General features: G+C 39.9%; 1 protein-coding gene across 3 annotated transcripts in view; it reads right to left on the bottom strand.

Annotated features, from left to right (window-relative positions):
* Window positions 1-10,001: 10,001 nt before the first annotated feature.
* Window positions 10,002-12,709, bottom strand: part of st6galnac3 (ST6 (alpha-N-acetyl-neuraminyl-2,3-beta-galactosyl-1,3)-N-acetylgalactosaminide alpha-2,6-sialyltransferase 3) — a 191,808-nt gene continuing 189,100 nt past the window's right edge. For all 3 annotated transcript variants that reach the window (XM_060928919.1, XM_060928924.1, XM_060928930.1), the window contains one exon: window positions 10,002-11,004. In XM_060928919.1, the coding sequence (XP_060784902.1) occupies window positions 10,815-11,004 (190 nt within the window). In that variant the 3' untranslated portion in view covers window positions 10,002-10,814. The remainder of the gene's footprint in view (window positions 11,005-12,709) is intronic.

Raw genomic sequence — 12,709 nt, 5'->3', positions numbered from 1 at the left:
GTTTAGTGACTCGATTACAACACGGATTACGCTACCAAAAAAAAAAAAGTAAAATGTTAAATATGATCGGATGTACAAGAAACATAAGGTGAAATAAATATTCAGGAGGAAAGGATCAGAAATTCACAGAGAAATGAAAATTGATATGATTGTTTTTTGTTACTACTGATATTCATTTCCCCCCATTTTTATTTGGTATGATAACGAAGAAAGAGCTGTGAAACCAAATGCACTAAAGCCTCGGTCACAACTGGCCGTACGTGCTCCTACGGCCGGTCTACGTGCAAAAAACGCAAGGAGGGCACGCGTGTGACGTGCTGATTTTCGAGCCGTAGACCGGCCGCAGAGGTTCTTTGTCATGTCAAACAAACTCTACGGGCGCTTACGTTTTTTTCAGGTTGCAAGACAAACTTACGGCCAACGTGCGTCTTTCTCCGCGAACAAAAAAAACCGCAGCGATTTTGGAAACGCCAAAAATCGCACGGCCAAAAAAAAATTGTACGTCCGGTTGTGACCTAGGCTTAAATATTGTGTTGCTATGAAATGAGTTTTTGCCTGGTTCTCGGGTTGCACAAACACTTGACTGTATATAAATGTTTTTGCTTGGCATAATATTCAGAAGGACAATTCACAAGCAATCAGTTAATCAGTTTTTTTATTATTATTATTATTGACGACACTGATTTAAATTACACAGAGACAGATTTTGATGCTTTGCAGAAAAAACAAACCACGCACACACAATGAAAACACGAAATACTGAAAAACTGAAACAAATTCAGCACACTTAGCAAGATACCTTCGTAAAATCACATGATTCCTTTCAAAAATAGTCCTTTTTATATGTTTACCTTCATGTTATTACAGAAATGAATTCCTAAACATGTATGAACATATTATTATCTGTATGAACAAAATAAATCACATCGTGTCCCAAGCGCTGGTGCTTTATTTTTTTTTTAAAATAGAATTCACTCTAATATGTAAAACTCCCAATACAGGTGTGTGAGTAGATCCATTAATGTCGAGTAAGCATGTGTAAACCACATGTAAAAGATTTTCTAATTTAAAAAACAAAACAAAGTGTTTACCTCCAAAATTCTTAATAATACATTAAATAGAAATTACTGACATCACAGAAGTTTGAACTTTTATTTTAAATGAAATACTGGACATGGTTTCCTGTTCTGGGTTTCCCTAGAATATAAATAAAAAAGTTCAAATAAAGAAACACTTTAGCTAGACGCTCTTTGGATTTCGTAAAATCAGTGAAATTTAGTTCCCTCTGATCACACCGAGGTGCTCGCTGACCGCCGATATTTATTAGTTTGGTCCTACGTTTCCTTTCCTTCGTACTGTATATACAGTAACATAACGTCTTTTCTTCTCGCTTTCTTACTTTAGTCGGTCTTTCACGTTTCATTCGCACACTCACGTCCTCCATTTTTCTCTCCTGTTTCAAATTTGTATCCCACAATGCCTTGTCCAAACGGGGAAAGCCCACCACGTGATGTCTGATGTAGTATCTTGAATTGGGTCATGGTGAAGCAGGAAAAAATAGCGGAGAATTTAGGGCCACGTGGTTTTAAAGTCATTAATTGTTCTATTAAAAAAACCCTAATAGAATTGGAAGTCTGTGATTCAAATTCAGTCGCTTTCAGTCCACTAAACAAAAATAACTGGGTGTCGGGGAAAATTCTTTTTATGACCTACGCTTGAAAGATCTGAAGGCAGTCTAGCTGTAAAACTAAAATTACAGTCCTGTGCAAGTAAAGAAATGCCGTCGACCAAAAACGGCTTAAAAAAAAAGAAATTAAATGTTTCAACATTAAAAAAAAAAATACTATAACAGTAATCAGTAAGCCATGATAAATGAAACAAAGTCAATATTTGGTGTGAGACGACCCTTTGCGTGAGTGCAGTTTTATGCGGAAATGAGCTGTAGGTTTTACTGAGCATTTTACGGAACCAGCCACGGTTCTTCTGGACACTTTGACTGTCGCACTCGCGTCTTCATTTTGCACAAAAACCCAGCAGCCTTCATTATCTTTTCTTTTTTAATCTGAAAAGTGTGTTCTTATGAAATATGTACGGAAGCCGAGAGAGGCCCTTCATATAATCCTTTTTTTTATTCACCTTGTTATCCCGAGATAACGACATAATTAATTCAGGATCTCGAGAAAACAACACAACTAATTCGAGATCTCGAGAAAACAAAACTGTTATTCCGAGATCTCGAGAAAACAAAACAATTATTCCGAGATCTCGAGTAAACAGCTGAGAAATGGTTCATTCAGGTGCGCCAAGAGACTTGTGATGTGCTGACTTTGGGGCTATTTCTCATTCCGTATAGACGCAACTTTGGTCATTAGAATGTCTGGAATAATCGATCACCTAATAAGGCAATATTTTGATCAGGGGTTGACACAGGGAGAGATTGCATTAAGCCTTTTAATAAGGGATCATTTCAAAATTAGTCCGTGGCACCTCTGCAGAAGACTGGCCCGGCTTCGTCTCTACCGACGGAGATACAGTGATCCAGCTGAGATCATGAAATAATTGTTTTGTTTTCTTGAGATCACGGAATAATTTTGTTTTCTTGAGATCTTGAATTAGTTGTGTTGTGTTTTCTCGAGATCCTGAATTAATTAATTATGTCGTTATCTCGGAATAACGGTTTTGTTTTCTCGAGATCTCGAATTAGTTGTGTTGTTTTCTCGAGATCCTGAATTAATTAATTGTCTATCTCAGAATAACGGTTTTGTTTTCTCGATCTCGAATTAGTTGTGTTGTTTTCTTGAGATCCTGAATTATGTCGTTATCTCGGAATAATGGTTTTGTTTTCTCGAGATCTTGAATTAGTTGTTTTCTCGACATCCTGAATTAATTAATTAATTATGTTGTTTTCTCGAGATCTCGAATTAGTTGTGTTGTTTTCTCGAGATCCTGAATTAATTAATTATGTCGTTATCTCAGAATAACGGTTTTGTTTTCTCGATCTCGAATTAGTTGTGTTGTTTTCTCGAGATCCTGAATTAATTATGTCGTTATTTCGGAATAACGGTTTTGTTTTCTCGAGATCTCGAATTAGTTGTGTTGTTTTCTCGAGATCCTGAATTAATTAATTATGCCGTTATCTCGGAATAACGGTTTTGTTTTCTCGAGATCTCGAATTAGTTGTGTTGTTTTCTCGAGATCCTGAATTAATTATGTCGTTATCTCGGAATAACAGTTTTGTTTTCTTGAGATATCGAATTGGTTGTGTTGTTTTCTCGAGATCCTGAATTAATTATGTCGTTATCTCGGAATAACGGTTTTGTTTTCTCGAGATCTCGAATTAGTTGTGTTGTTTTCTCGAGATCCTGAATTAATTAATTATGTCGTTATCTCGGAATAACGGTTTTGTTTTCTCGATCTCGAATTAGTTGTGTTGTTTTCTTGAGATCCTGAATTATGTCGTTATCTCGGAATAATGGTTTTGTTTTCTCGAGATCTCGAATTAGTTGTGTTGTTTTCTCGACATCCTGAATTAATTAATTATGTTTTCTCGAGATCTCGAATTAGTTGTGTTGTTTTCTCGAGATCCTGAATTAATTAATTATGCCGTTATCTCGGAATAACGGTTTTGTTTTCTCGAGATATCGAATTAGTTGTGTTGTTTTCTCGAGATCCTGAATTAATTATGTCGTTATCTCGGAATAACAGTTTTGTTTTCTCGAGATATCGAATTGGTTGTGTTGTTTTCTCGAGATCCTGAATTAATTATGTCGTTATCTCGGAATAACGGTTTTGTTTTCTCGAGATCTCGAATTAGTTGTGTTGTTTTCTCGAGATCCTGAATTAATTAATTATGTCGTTATCTCGGAATAACGGTTTTGTTTTCTCGATCTCGAATTAGTTGTGTTGTTTTCTTGAGATCCTGAATTATGTCGTTATCTTGGAATAATGGTTTTGTTTTCTCGAGATCTTGAATTAGTTGTGTTGTTTTCTCGACATCCTGAATTAATTCATTATGTTGTTTTCTCGAGATCTCGAATTAGTTGTGTTGTTTTCTCGAGATCCTGAATTAATTATGTCGTTATCTCGGGATAACAAGGTGAATAAAAAAAAGATTATATGAAGGGCTTCTCACGGCTTCCGTAAATATGCTGCTCAGATACAAACTTTTTTTTTTACCTGTAACATTTAATTTTCTGCTGGAAAACGAATGTTTGGAACTCTAACATGTTTTGACTCGATAATGTAGAAGTCATAAAAAAGAAATCTAGAACAAAGCTTGGATCAAAAACAAATAGCAGGCCTAAGACTTTTGCACAGTACTGTGCACGTGTGTATGTATATAAGATTACACAAGATTACATAGAAATCAGCGATAGTTGATGTTGGTTCAACTCCAGTGAACCTGAAATGTTTCACCATCTACGTTTTAACACGTACAGTATGATTATTATGATCCAAAAGTTGTGTGAAAATCAAGAATCTGGACATTTGAGACACTGGACAGTCATGTTTATTGGCTAGCAATAATAACCTGATCGAGCGCAAGGATCCTAAACAAGTATAAAATAATGTAGCTAACACTGTACTGCTAATAGTCATGAATAACTATTAGCATTTGGGACATATTAGCATTCTAGTGTCCAGATACATGTTTCTTTAAATTCCGATGTTTGGGACACATAACTGGAGTTAGAAAAAGGACACGTGATGCAGTGAAATTAAAGAATACATTTCCAACCCAAACTTCAAAACATACAGTATATAATAATAAAACTCTTAAGATAATAACATTTAAAAGAGGGATGAGCACTGACACACTATTGGTGTATGTACTGTACAGCCAGTAATGTTGCATCTGAACTGTTAAAAGACATCACAAAAATGAGACAGCAACAGACTTTTCTGAGAGAACCTCACAAACCGTGACCTAAAGACTGCAAACAGGGGACGAATGCTGAAATGCTTAATTCAGGGAGTGAAAAATCTGATTCTGGATCAGAATTGTAAATAATACATTACTGTTCACCCTGTAGACCTGCTGTCTGTCACTAAAGCTCATCTTTTCCATGCACAGTAGCTATGTGTTAATCGTCTTCTACTCTAGATTTGTGCATCATAACCATAACCCAGTGCAGGCTGCAGTGTGTGGGGTGGTTAGATATGAAGCTCGTGGGACTAAGAAATGTCACGTTCATCAATACTGGAGAATACTGCACATTAAGTGCCTTCCATTCATTCATTAATTCATTCAACTACACTAAATGCTTATCCTGGTCAGGGTCATGGTGGCTGAAATGACTAATTTGTTCATGTTTTGGGAATTATAAAGACGGGCAGGTACAAACAATACTTTTAACTGCACGTGTGGGTGGAATTGGTCAAGAATTCCATCAGGATTGGTCAAAATTCCTATGGGAGTGGCAGGGATGAGGTAGAATTATGTTGGGATTCAGAATTCCTATGAAGTGGGTGAGATTGGCCAGAACTCCTTTGTGAGTAGGAGGGATTAAGCAGAATTCCTTGGGAAGTGGGTAGGAATGGCCAGACTTCCTTTGGGAGCGGGAGGGATTAGGCAGAATGCCTATGGGAATGGGAGAGTTTGGGTAGAATTTCTTTGGGAGAGTGTGAAATTGGACCGAATTCCTTTGTAAGCAGCAGAGATTAGTCAGAATTCCTTTGAGAGTAGGAGGGATTAGGTAGAATTCCTTTGCGAGTGGGTGGGATTGGTTAGAATTCCTTTGCGAGTGGGTGGGATCGGACAGAATTAGTTTGTGAGTAGGCGGGATTGGTTAGAATTCCTTTGTGAGTAGGAGGGATTAGGGAGAATTCCTTTGTGAGTGGATTGGATTGGTCAGAATTTGTTTGTGAGTAGGAGGGCTTAGGTATAATTCCTTTGCGAGTGGGTTGGATTTGTTAGAATTCCTTTGTGAGTAGGAGGGATTCAGTAGAATTCCTTTGCGAGTGGGTGGTATTGGTCATAATTCCTTTGTGAGTAGGAGGGATTCGGTAGAATTCCTTTGCGAGTGGGTGGGATCAGACAGAATTAGTTTGTGAGTAGGCAGGATTAAGTAGAATTCCTTTGGGAGTGGGTGGGATTGATTAGAATTAGTTTGTCAGTAGGAGGGATTAGGGAGAATTCCTTTGCAAGTGGGTTGGATTGGTCAGAATTCGTTAGGTATAATTCCTTTGCGAGTGGGTTGGATTGGTTAGAATTCCTTTGTGAGTAGGAGGGATTCGGTAGAATTCCTTTGCAAGTGGGTGGTATCGGTCAGAATTAGTTTGTGAGTAGGTGGGATTAGGTAGAATTCCTTTGGGAGTGGGTGGGATTTATTAGAATTAGTTTGAGAGTAGGAGGGATTAGGTAGAATTCCTCTGAGAGTAGGTGGGATTGGACAGAATTAGTTTGAGAGTAGGAGGGATTAGGTAGAATTCCTCTGAGAGTAGGTGGGATTGGACAGAATTAGTTTGAGAGTAGGAGGGATTGGGTAGAATTCCTCTGAGAGTAGGTGGGATTGGACAGAATTAGTTTGTGAGTAGGAGGGAATAGGTAGAATTCCTTTGCGAGTGGGTTGGATTGGTCAGAATTAGTTTGTGAGTCTGAGGGATTAGGTAGAATTCCTTTGCGAGTGTATAAGTTTGGCCAGAATTTTACACAAGAAAGGGTGGGTGCTCTCAGGACTGTTCAGACTTTTTGTTGGAGCAGGCGTGATTCATCAGAATTCTTTCATTAGCAGGCATGATTGGTCAGGATTATGTTGAGAGAAGGCAGGATTGGTCACACTTTTTGTAGGAGTGGGTGGGATTGGTGAGAATTCCTATGGGAGCAGAGTTGGTCAAAATTCCTTCAGGAGTGGGCCAGAGTGGGGTTGAAAAAACCCCCAGCTCTTCATTTCTACTCAAGTCTTCATCAGTGTCAGTTTTTGGCCATGATTTGTTGAGGTGTTTAGAGCTCCAACATCCAACAGTGCTGCTGTACCTCAGACACTCGTACCATCCCTGCCCACACACACACTAGCAATGTGAGTCACTGCTGTGCTGAGAATCAACCACCAACCAAATAACATCTGTTCCTGTGGTGTTCCCTTACCACTGATGGACAGGTTAGAAGGCACCCAAAACATGGTGCACAGCAACAGATGGGCTCCCGTCAGTAATTATAGGCCTACAGTGTATCCTGGGTGGTCGGTGTAGCTGATAAAACGGTGACTCGCTGTATGGTCTGTATTTGGATCTCAGTAACAGGATAACGAACGATACAAAAACGGTAACTTCAGTAAATATTAGTTTTAATCTAGTTATAAAACAACACTGAGTAATTACTTTAATATAAATAATACTATAATAATAATAATACATGGGCATTTCAGGAGATTTAGCTATTGCTGTTGCTTTGTTCGTTTTCAGTTCTCATTTGCAACGTTATCACAAACGGGTCAGTATTAAAGAAAAACGACCCTAAATAGTAAGAAATTACCAAAAAAAAAAAAAAGTTGTTTTCTTTTAGCTGTGAGAAATTTCATTTGAAAATGATCATAAAATGTAAATAAATCAGATTAATGTTTTGCTTTGCCCTCTAGCTCAGCCAAACGGGCAGAAAAGCGAGCAACAAGCTAACATCCATCCTTTGTGCCTTTTGTAGTGGAGTGTTGAGTCATGGCGACACTGAGGGGGGAAAAAGAAAACACTACGAGGATAAATTCAGCTCAGGGACCCATGTCAGATTTGACAATAGTAATTTAAAAAACACAAGTGAAAGCTACCTGTACAGCACTGCAGGGTTGATGTGAGACTAAACAGATAACCGTCAGATTTGAGCTTTGACAAGAAAGAGCTCGTACGTTCTCGTACGTCACAGTAAACATAACTTTTTCAACATGAACTCGTTTGAACAGGGTCTGCAATCATTTTCCACTCAAGCAAAATAAAGGACTCATCATTCCTCTAGCAAAAATATTCACGAGACCTTTGTTTTTAACCTCAAAAACATACCGTATGAAAGAAATTATTGGCACCCCAGAGACCATGATGAAAGTTAAATAAATGCAAAGCAAGTACTATGTGACTGCTCGATTTGAATCCAGGGTGCCAATAATTAGAGTTGAAAAGAAAGATAATTCCTACGTCGGTGTCTGTATGCCGCACCGTCAATGACGCACTTCCTCGCTAGCCGTGGCACATGAAAGTGCACTCGCTCACTGTTTTTCACACACTTAACAGCCCGCATTTGCTTCCCCGTCTCTTACAGCACAGATGTTAACTTATTAATAATTCATCAACGCAAATGCGACACGAACCAGCGTGGCAGGCGAATACCTTTTAGAGGAAATGGTTTGGCCGTTTGATCGTCTGGGCTTTGCGATGTGTCTAACATGAACGGCTTAGGAACACACAATGCATGAAAAGCGAAATGATTTTTGTCGTCAGGTTCTTCACTGGGGTTTGTTGGGTGTGTTCATTATTGTTCATTTCCTCCCTGCAAATTGAAGCCAGATACACCCAGCATACCCATCCAGTTCAACATATTCCTCTCACAACCTTCATATGAAGTCCTAAGGGTTACTCGTCCTATCCCGAGTGATCCTTGGAGCCATATTTACTAAGAGAAGCGCTAAACTGCAAGTGGGCGTGGCTAATACGGCAAATTATCTAACAAGAACACACAAGTGCCATCCTGCGTAGCAAAATATAAACTCTTGTTGCTGTCTTCTTGTTAGCAAACTGCCATAACGTTACTGCTATCGTGGTTTCGAAAATCATATGTAGTTCGGCTGACTAACTACGCTCTTCGAAAAGCAGTAAAACACTTGGGCGCGTAGTGTTAAAGGAAATTAATCAACAATTACGGCAGCAAGTTTCTGTTACCAAACCAAAGTTGATTATTGCCCTATAACTGTACACTCAGAAGTGTTTTATTCTTTAGGAATTGACCAACAAGACCTTCTAACCAATCAGCATTGCAAGTGGTTTGAGATTTTTTGACATTTTTTTGGCCCTTGAAGGACATTCCTATAAATTAGGGGTTCTTAACCTGGGGATTGCAACAAGGACCCTGTAGGGGCGTCAAAATCATTGATGGGTGAATGGGTCTGCTAATGGCACCAGGCCTGATGTGCTATGACTGATTTATCTTGATGAACATGTTCATCTGTTGTACCACAGCAGAGTCTGATTTCTGTCCAGGGGTAATACACTGAGGTCATACCAAAGACCATCATAAAAATGGTACATACTGCCATCTGGCAAAGCACGTTGCAATACAGATGTGAATGGGGGAGTCAAACTCTAGTGGTTACCAGAGGACTAGCCCCTCCCCCCACCGTAACCCTAGCTATATGAGAGGCCGAAGGCTAACGAATTGGAGATCGGTGCCACACCCATACGCCTTAAGGAATATATCTGTGAAGATACTCAGTCATCCAGGTACATAGTAATCTGTGGTTGGTAGAAGAGAGCAACTGGACTTGCTTGAAGATTCTTGAAGACGTTTCGCCTCTCATCTGAAAGGCTTCCTCAGTTCTGTCTGTCTAATAGGGAGTATCGAGTATTTATCGTCTCATGGATCATCATAGAATCCGAATCAGAATGCTGATGGCTGCATTGTAGGTGGCTGATAGATGTCATAGACACCCACCTCTGTTCAATGATGGTCGTTCCAGCTTGACAAAAATGAACGATCCTCTCTGGCTAAGATGTCTGCCCGTTTTCTGGAAGTCCTCTCATACTCCCGCACCAGTCAAAGGGATCTCATCCCAGCATTCTGATTCAGATTCTATGATGATCCATGAGAGGATAAATACTTGATACTCCCTATTAGTCAGACAGAACTGAGGAAGCCTTTCAGATGAGAGGCGAAACGTCTTCAAGAATCTTCAAGCAAGTCCAGTTGCTCTCTTCTACCAACCACAGATTACTATGTACCTGGATGACTAAGTATCTTCACAGATATGTTTCTATGCACTTTGGGAATGAGATTCCTTCGACTGGTGCGGGAGTATGAGAGGACTTTCAGAAAACTGGCAGACATCTTAGCCAGAGAGGATCGTTCATTTTTGTCAACCTGGAACGACCATCACTGAACAGAGGTGGGTGTCCAAGACATCTTTTATCAGCCACCTACAATGCAGCCATCAGCATTCTGATTCGGATTCTATGATGATCCATGAGAGGATAAATACTGGATACTCCCTATTAGTCAGACAGAACTGAGGAAGCCTTTCAGATAAGAGGCGAAACATCTTCAAGAATCTTCAAGCAAGTCCAGTTGCTCTCTTCTACCAACCACAAAGGAATTGGGTAGTACTGGGGCAGGAGACTGTCTGGGAAGACCGAATCCTGGCGCAAAAGGGACTTTGACTTTTTGACTTGGAATACACTGAGTCAGCTTTACAGGCGGTTGGGAGGTTAAGGTTAAGAACCCCTGCTGTAAATAAATACGCAATAAATGTAAAGCGCAAGATGGTAGTGTTTTGTTTTTTTTTTTAAATGCGAAACGTTAGCAAATATGGCCCTTTGTATCTGGCTACCTTGTTTCCTACCTTGTCCAGAGATTTTCAGAAAACCTCCATGCAGTTTATGTTGTGATGATATTTGTTACTTCAGCTATGGAATTGTCCTGTTATCCTTAAAAACATGCACCATAAACATCCTAGCAAGTCTGTCCTGCTTCCTATGATAACCCGTTAGATGCACGCTGTAATCAGTGTATAGTCAGGACGGGTTGAGGCGATTTGTTCTGGCCTGTTCATGGCTGCTTGTTTGTGCAATAAGACAGGGAGTGTTTGGACCAGTCAGGCCTCGGCATCATCCTGTGTTGGTCATGACAGCTGCCATTCAGGGTGGAGAAACTTGATGGGGTGTGTCTTGGCCCACTTGGCGAAAACCGTCTTCTCTGTAATGAAACGGTGGCCGCCGTAGGGGGCGCTCTCGTGCAGGATATACTCGGCACATTCGTCACGGCTTCCGGCTTCGTAGTAGTGATACGGAACCTTCCTGTAGCCTTCAGATCTGAGAGAAAGGACGGAAACAGAAAAGCGGGTTACATCGTGATTGTTCTTACACTGTGTCGCACATGACTCTGTAAACCTTTAAAGGAACCAAAGAAACGCTAAGACTTCACACTTGGGTATAAAAAGTACTGCTGAAGGAGGAAGTAGTAGGTTCTCTCTGGAAGGGAGTGAGAATACTTGTTGCAAAGCGCACACACCGTGTATTGGACGCAAGTCCATGAACACCAATTTGGAGTTGGCAGTCCACTTATCGGAATGTGTTCGGGAGGAAACCAGAGAAAACCCATACAGACAAGAGTGGAGAACATATGAAACTCCAGGCAGACAGTAACCCCAGCTCAGGGGTTACTGAACTCTGAGAGTGTAATATTGCCATCAAGGAAGAGAAATCAGTCTCAATCAAAATCTCAAAAGACTTGATTAGGTGTTAATGTAGGCGTATCAGACGCTCGCTGGTTAAGATCTGTTCAGTACTTTGGGAGTAACGGCAGGTTGAAATTGGGACAACAAAGTAAAAACTCTGCTCGCATGACGTCGGGAAACTGAAAGCAGTCAGGCTTTCGCTCTTCTGATCGGTTTCCAACTGGATGACTGGTGAATATCAATCAGATAACTTTTATAGTGATGTTCTCTCTCACCGTTTCTGATAAAGGATTCAGCAACATTTTCCGTTTGCTAGTTTTGATGTTCAGATTCACGGGAGACTTTGAAGCGAGTTTTCATAGCTTTACCGATTTTATTTTTTTCAAATCAAACTGATTCATGTAAATTAATAACTATTTTAGAATACAACTGGGGTCATTTTGATGAAAAATACTGAGATCTTAGTGGTCGGAATCTGCGATGACCTGGCGACTTGTCCAGGGTGTACCCCGCCTCTCGCCCATAGTCAGCTGGGATAGGCTCCAGCTTGTCTGCGACCCTGTAGGACAGGATAAGCGGCTACAGATAATGGATGGATGGAGGGATGGATAGTGGTCGGAATGAGATTTTTTTAAAAAACTGGAAGTCAGAAATGCGAGTATTAATGTGAATTGTTTATCGGATGTGGATCAGACAGTTTTTCCGAGGTTCGCCTTGAAAGCTGTAATTATTAATTGAAATAATCATTTATATTGTTTCATATCAACACTAGTAGGCCCTACATTTGAGAAATACAAAGCCCTACAGAGCACAAAGAGGGAATCAGTGTTGCCAGATACTGCTGACGTTTTCCAGCCCAAATTATGTTCAAAACCCGCCGAAAAGCACTTGAAACCGCCCAATCTGGCAACACTGGAGGGGATTAGAAATATTTGTATTACTTTTTTATTGCGTGTACTAATTTAACAGGTTTTCCTAATTAGCATAATTAATACTAATTAAATACTAAGTTGCATAAGTGTTTTTACTAATTTTTCAAACTTTGTATTCAGTATACAACCATCTACAGTGGTGCTTGACAGTTTGTGAACCCTTTGTGAGTGGGCACCCTGTTTTATTTAAAGAACAGGGATCTATCAAAGTCTGATCTTCACAACACATGTTTGTGGAAGTGTATCATGGCATGAACAAAGGAGATTTCTGAGGACCTCAGAAAAAGCGTTGTTGATGCTCATCAGGCTGGAAAAGGTTACAAAACCATCTCTAAAGAGTTTGGACTCCACCAATCCACAGTCAGACAGATTGTGTACAAATGGAGGAAATTCAAGACCATTGTTACC

This window comes from Neoarius graeffei, chromosome 1 (genome assembly GCF_027579695.1).
Source record: "Neoarius graeffei isolate fNeoGra1 chromosome 1, fNeoGra1.pri, whole genome shotgun sequence".
NCBI classification, from domain to species: Eukaryota; Metazoa; Chordata; class Actinopteri; order Siluriformes; family Ariidae; genus Neoarius; species Neoarius graeffei.
The sequence above is the reverse complement of the archived record's forward strand: the minus strand, read 5'-3'. Positions and strand labels throughout refer to the sequence as shown.